A 6,805-nucleotide genomic window follows, 5' to 3' on the forward strand; every position below is an offset into this window, starting at 1 on the left:
CGACACATCCGCAACCTGCTTGTTGCGAAGAAACGCCGAGCCTGGCGCCAGACATGTACCCACCTCAACACCACGCTCCCCATCAACTCTTCCAAGTATTGGTCTGCTTTCCACCGCCTTACTGGGAACCGCCCCACCCCCCAGTACCCTCTCCTCCTTAATGACCGTCCCTTTCCTGACAACCTCAGTAAGGCCAACCACTTTGCCTCCCACCTCTCTGATGTTTTTTCCATCCCAGATGATCCCCACTTTGATTATTCCCTCTTCCCTGATGTCATCGACCGTACGAATACCTCTGTTCCTCCCCTTGCTCCTAGCTTCCAGTACTTGGGCCACACCCCACCATCTGCACTTAACACTCCCATCACTACACAGGACATCAGCCTCACACTCCGCACTAAACGCAACACTGCTCCCGGCCACGACTGCGTTACCTACCGCCACCTCAAACACTGCCCTCCCTCCTTCCTTTCCCTCCTTGCCGCCCTCTACAATGTCATCCTTGCCACTGGCTTCTATCCCGACCTGTGGAAAACCTCCCGTATCCTGATGTTCTCCAAACCCAATAAGCCTCCATCTGATGCCTCTTCCTATCGTCCTATCTGTCTCACGTCGGTGTTCAGCAAGCTCTTGGAATCCATCCTTTCCCGGCGCATCCATCTCCACCTCCACCAAAACCACCTCCTCCCAAACACCCAATGTGGCTTTCGACCTTCCTTCTCTGCTGATGACCAACTCCTCCGCCTCACTCATCTCCTCTCCCTCCAGCTTAACTCCCGTCGCTCCGCCATTTTTGTCTCACTTGACCTTGAAAAGGCCTACGACCGTGTCTGGCATCCCGGTCTCCTGTTTAAACTCCAAACCTACGCCCTTCCTATCAACTACATCCGTCTGGTGGCCTCCTTCCTCTCCCGCCGCCCCTCCTACGTTACCATCCATCATGCCAATTCCCGCACCTTCTACCCCTCTGCCGGTGTGCCCCAGGGCTCTGTCCTCTCCCCTCTCCTCTACCTCCTGTACACAGCAGATATGCCCCAACCCCCCCCTCCAGTGCACCTCTTGCAATATGCTGATGACACCGCATTCCTCGCCCTCGCTCCTACCCTCCAACGGTCCCAACGCCTTCTCCAGAATCACCTTGACCTTTTTGCTGCATGGTGTAACCAATGGCTCCTGAAACTCAATCCTTCCAAGACCCAGGCAATCATCGTAGGTCGTACCACTCGCTCCTTCCGGCTCCTGGATTTCTCCCTTACTGTCTGCGCACGTCCTGTCCGTCTCACCCCCACCCTCACCTACCTTGGCCTCACCATTGACCGTCACCTCACCTGGATCCCTCATCTCCGATCCATCCAATCCAAAGCCCACAACCGCCTCCGCCTCCTCAAACTCCTCTCTGGCCGGACATGGGGGTTGCACCCCTCTACCATCCTCCACACCTACAAATCCTTAATCCGTCCCATCCTCTGTTATGCCAGTCCTGCCTGGATATCTGCCCCCCCCAAATTCTATCAGTCCCTCCAGATCCTTGAGCGTCATGCACTCCGCCTCGCCTTCCGTATCCGCCTCCCGTCCCCCACGTGGCTCCTCTATGATCTCATTCCTTTCCCCCATCTGCTCCTCTTCCTCGAACATATCCGCATCCTCTACACCTCCCGCCGTCTTGAACCCCCTCACCCCCTGGTTGCTCCTCTCCTCTCCCATCCTCGCCCCCTGCCCCGTCTTCACCGTTGTGTCCCCCCTACCCTCCATCTCTACACCCTCCATCTCCTTTCCCAAGGTGGCTTCCGTCAACTCCCCCTCCCGGATGATGCCCTCTCTCCCTCCATTTATCCTTCCTATCAACTCTGATCCTCCCTCCCCCTCCTTTCCTCTGTCCTTTCCCTGGGCTCCCTCTTCCCCCCCCCTTCCGTCCTGTTTCCTCCCCACTACACCTCTCCCTACCTCCCTTCTCCCCCCCAGTCCTTTTGTATTCCCCTCCTCTGCCTACCCCCCCTCCCTGTCGCGTCTGCCCCCCTCCCCTCTTATGGGTCCTCATCCTCCATCAGCTCCTTTCCCGGTTCCCCCCCCCCCTTCGCTTTTACTCTCCTTTCCACCCCTTTTTGTTTTCCCATCTCCTGTTCAGTTTCCCCCCACCTGCTCTCGACTGTGGTGTGACCTTTGCCGACTTTTTCGTGCTGTGTTCTAGTGACTATTCAGTGTTGTGTTGCGAACAGAAACCATGCTGTCGCTGGGTGTGCGTTTTATATACTTTGCGAACAGAATCCAGACTGTCGCCGTGTTTTTTTAATTGTCTATTGTTTCCCCTGTCTGCTCCGTATGTATTTTTATTCGCTTCATCATCCCTCTGTTGTTTGTTTTCATTTCCCCATTTTCTTTTCACCTTGTTACTCAATGAGTCCCCGATTTTATCGCCTGTTTTTTATTATTATTTATTCTCCTGCTCTTTGTCAGAAAACCTGTAGGCTGCAGAGCGGCGTCCTAAGCTGCTGCCAGCCCGCCCCCTTCGGGGGGAATTGAAATTCAATAAAGAAAAAAAAAAAAAAAAAAAAAAAAAAAATACTTCAGTGTTGCTGGGCGCTGCCAACAGATGTCACTGCGAGGCGCCACCTCAGAAAATATGGCTATCATTTTAGCTCCGTTTGCAATTCGTGACTGGCCGAAAACGAGTCGCATTGTAGCAACTTCACCTAAAAACAAAGCTTACGCACACAATTCTGTGGGAGCTGTGACGTTAGCGTTCTGCAGTTGAGCAGTGCTATCTGTGGTAGAAGCAGTGTTTCATGTTTGGAAGCGTGGTCACTGCATTGGTTTGTTTTCGTAGCAATGACTTGTAACATTTGTGACGGAAATCTTGTTCTCACTGTCATATGCGATTCGGATTGTTATTGAGCATCTTGTCAAAATGCCACGCAAGTGCTGTATGCCCTATTGTAGGGGAAACTACGACAACGGTTTAAAGGTTAGCGTCTTATCATTCCCGTCTGATGAAGCATTAAGATTGAAACGGATCGCTGCAGTTCGTAGGAATGACTGGGGACCCAGTACACAGTTCGTTGTAAGTATCTGTAATTTAAATTTATTTCTATATTGTTACCCTTTTTAATACTGCTATGTCACAGAACTGAATATTCAAATCAATAGCCTATCTATAACGAAGCATAATACTTTTAAGCTCACTTTATGCAGTCCTCAGTTAGATTTCATTTGTCAGTTTACATTCTGCCTTACGTTAACAGTGAAATATATGCTTCTTTTCAGATATGTGAACTGCATTTCACTGCAGACGTCATTGTTAAAATTACCAGTGCTTACGACCCAAAACTGGCAAACTCTTTACAGTTTACAGCACCTTTGGACCGTCCACGTTTAAAGAAACGTTCGTGAAAATTTGTCGTAAAGGGTACTTGTAATCAGTTTACAGATTAAAGTACAGGTTCCTTAATTTTCTTACGATATTGTTAAATATCTAAGATCATTAAACATTGCTATACGAATCTCATGTTTATCTCTCTCTATTTGCAGATGCTGTACCATCAAAGTTGCCAGGAAGACGTACGTATTTATCTTCAAAACAAGCACCAGCTCGAGAAGATCCAGAGGGTCGCGAACGTTTGGGGAACCAAGCACTTGAGAAAGTCATTGAGCAGAGTGTGGAATCACACAAAAAATGATGGAGAAGAGTTCATTTGCTAGTTTAGAAGATTTTAAATCAAAATTATCTGATTGTGAAAAGCACAGTGACTGGGTCACGGGTGTTAAAGGATGCTCCTTATCTAAGTGTTGTGTGTCATGTCGTTATAAATAGATTTAGTGTTAAGTGCATTTGTGAAGGAAGCTGAGCTGAATTGTGCTGGTAAGATTAAATTACCAAACCAAGTAAGTGATACTGGTACAGTTAGCAATATTTTGAAAGAGTTGTATGTGATGTTTCATATAAATGAGGCTCCATTTGAGGCAAGTTTGTCTTGCATTGAAGACATTTTGGAAAACTTGTAAGAAAAATTACCAGAAAGTGAGCATAAAATTAAATTTTTGAAGGAACAAGTTTCGTTTCCAAGATTTAATAGTCCAACACAGATTAGGTACGGGAGTGTTTCAATGATTTTATGGTCAGTCCACATGCATATAGGTTTTTGAGGAGTGCTCGTAATTTTTCCATTTCCAGTCCCAGTACTTTGTCAAAACTTTGCAGTAAAATTCCAACTAACCCAATCATTGAGCATCAGAGTCAGCAGTTTCTCAGTTACATACCACAAAAAGTTGGTGCTTTATCTGTGAATGATAAAACTGTAATGTTGATGGATCAGATTTATTTAAAGTCACAACCTGACTATAAAGGTGGCAATGTTGTAGGTGGTGCTTTTAACACAGATGTGGTTTTGTGTGCAACTAGTGCTTATGTTTTTATGATCCAGAGTATGGATTCAGTGTACAAAGATGTGGTGCATATTCTCCCAGTTCACACAATTCAATTAAACTAGAAGCAGTGGGATTTCAGGTAATAGTAGTAGCTGACAATAATGCTATTAATAAGAAAGCTATTTCGTACTTTTCTTCCCCCCCCCCCCTCCCTCCTAGTGTACAGATAAAATATGTTCATCCTGAGCAGACTTCTGCAGACCGCCCAATTTACTATTTTGTAGATACTGTACACATTTTAAAATGTAAATGGAACAACTGGGATAATGAAAAGGACCAAATTATATGCTTTCCTTCTTTTAGTGATAGCTTGAAGGGAGGTCTTGCTTCTGTTATAGCACTGAAGGAACTACATTTACTAGAAAAAGGTGAACTATTGCAGTATGGCAGCACTTTAACACTTAAGCCACCATATCCAAATTCTTTTGAATGGCAAAATGTGAAATTAGCATTGCGTATTTTTAATAACACGACAGTTGTTGCAATGCAACAACTAGGTGCAAGAAAGAATTTGAAAACTGGGAGAGTATTGCCACATTTGTAAAAATAATAAGTCAGTGGTTTGATATTAAATGTTGAAACGCTGCTGAAGGGTAAAAGGCTAAGAAATGTTTACCAAGAACAGATTACTCTCAATTCAAAACATATTCATGACTTTTTGAGAAACTTTCTCTCGTGGTTGTGTTCATGGGAAGATTGCAATGGAGGAAAGAAATTGACCAGAGAAACACACTTTGCTCTCAAACATACTACTGCAGCCTTTATTGATTTTAGTGAATACTGGCTGTGTGAGAAGAAGAGAACATATTTGCTCTTTGGGAAAATACAAACAGTTTGAAGGACAGGTTTGGGAAATACCGCCAACTTAATGGGGGAAGTTACCATGTATCGCTAAGGCAGGTATTTGGAACAAGGAAAATTAAGGGCCCAGAGTATGTTTCCTCTTGTATTAAAGTCTAAAGTGTTTGGTGATGTAAGACCTAATTATGTTGATGCTGCTTGTTGTAGAATCCCAGGCTTTGAAGATATCGACAACCCAGAGCTATTAAATGTAGTAGTTGATGATAGTGATGTTGATGAAATAGACGAAAACACTTGGCCATTACTCCATTATATTGCTCACACCAAGTGCATCTAAAATAAATTGTCCATATTGTGAAGGGTTTGTAACATCCGAAGAAACAAGACAAGCAGATGATTTGATAATGGCAAATGACAGGGGAGGTTTAACATACCCTAGCAGTGATGTAGTCACATGTGTTTCCTATGTATACTTACACTATAAAAAATTCTTAAAGAAAAGGAAAAATTTGTTCCTGCAACAAGTAAATCAAAGAAATGTGCTTGTGAAAGAAGCAGCCATTAATGTGCCAAAAGACTTACTTCTTGGTTTCCATTGTTTAAAAGGTCACACTCTTGAATCTATCATACATTGTATATTGACTTGCAGTGCAAATATTTTACTAAACAACTTTGTAAAACGAAAAAATGATGTGTGTGTGACAAAAGATGTAAGTATTTATAAAAGAATTAAAAAGTCTTGACATCTGACTCCTTGTCACAAAAAATCGTGAAATAAATGTTTTCTGGAAATTTACTTATTAAAGTGAAGCTTGTTAAGCATCACATGCCCCTTTTTCATAAGTTACTAAATGAAAAAGCTTTTAATAAATGATTTACATTATTTGCGGTGAATTTTTAAGGTCCTAGTGTAATGTTATTAACAATCAAGGAAAATCATTATTACTTATGTAGTCTAAACTGTCATGTGGAAGGTAACCTAATTATAAAATGGAATATGCAGCAAGGCAATGCTGTAAGTGCTTAAAATTTTACATCGCATAAAAAGTAGGTAGTGGTGACTGAAAAAATAGGATAAATGATTTATATTATTTGTAGGCGAATTTTGAAGGTCCTAGTGTATTTTTTTTATTTACTTTATTTGTTTTTATTTTTTTTTTTTTGTATTCAAGGAAAACCATTATTCCTTAGGTAGTCGAAATATTGCGTTGGTTACCTAATTGTAAGATCTAATCAGCAGCAAGGTGACGCTATAAGTGCTTAAAATTCTAAAAAGTAGGTAGTGGTGACTATATGAACTGCCTTTGAAGATACAGGATCCAATATTTATATAAATCTTTTTCACTCAATCGTGTTACGCCACAGTTCATCATTTACAATCTAGGTGATACAGTATACAGTACTCTCTTAGTTGAAGGTTTCATTGTTTTCGTTACTTCTATCATTAGTCAAATAGCGAATGTGCATTCCCTTCCGCTACTTCAGTGCTAGTTTCTGAACTCAGTCGCAGAGCTGTGATGTCACAGCAGGCGTAGCGAGGCTTTGTTCCTTGGTGGTGTTGATAGGAGAACTACGATTAGGT

The 6,805-nt window shown here is 43.1% G+C and overlaps 1 protein-coding gene across 2 annotated transcripts; it reads left to right on the forward strand.

Moving 5' to 3' along the window:
• The first annotated feature begins 2,654 nt into the window (after positions 1-2,654).
• LOC124720324 lies at positions 2,655-4,790 on the forward strand. Of its 2 annotated transcripts, none has more exons than XR_007006126.1 (3): positions 2,655-3,058; positions 3,262-3,403; positions 3,526-4,790. XR_007006126.1 is itself a non-coding variant. In XM_047245634.1 (3 exons), the coding sequence occupies exons 1-3, from the start codon at positions 2,906-2,908 to the stop codon at positions 3,672-3,674; spliced, it is 420 nt and encodes a 139-aa protein (XP_047101590.1). In that variant the 5' UTR covers positions 2,667-2,905; the 3' UTR covers positions 3,675-4,790. The 2 variants fall into 2 exon arrangements, 1 of the variants encoding a protein (XP_047101590.1); XM_047245634.1 differs by having other exon boundaries at positions 2,667-3,058; positions 3,262-3,379.
• The last annotated feature ends 2,015 nt before the right edge of the window (positions 4,791-6,805 follow it).

This window comes from Schistocerca piceifrons, chromosome 11 (genome assembly GCF_021461385.2).
Source record: "Schistocerca piceifrons isolate TAMUIC-IGC-003096 chromosome 11, iqSchPice1.1, whole genome shotgun sequence".
Taxonomy (NCBI): domain Eukaryota; kingdom Metazoa; phylum Arthropoda; class Insecta; order Orthoptera; family Acrididae; genus Schistocerca; species Schistocerca piceifrons.

Excerpts from the sequence above, each read along its gene's own strand:
- LOC124720324 (XM_047245634.1), top strand. The coding sequence starts at position 2,906 with ATGCCACGCAAGTGCTGTATGCCCTATTGTAGGGGAAACTACGACAAC. Across the intron at positions 3,059-3,261 it reads GACCCAGTACACAGTTCGTT|ATATGTGAACTGCATTTCAC; the intron begins GTAAGTATCTGT and ends GCTTCTTTTCAG. Across the intron at positions 3,380-3,525 it reads CCGTCCACGTTTAAAGAAAC|ATGCTGTACCATCAAAGTTG; the intron begins GTTCGTGAAAAT and ends CTCTATTTGCAG.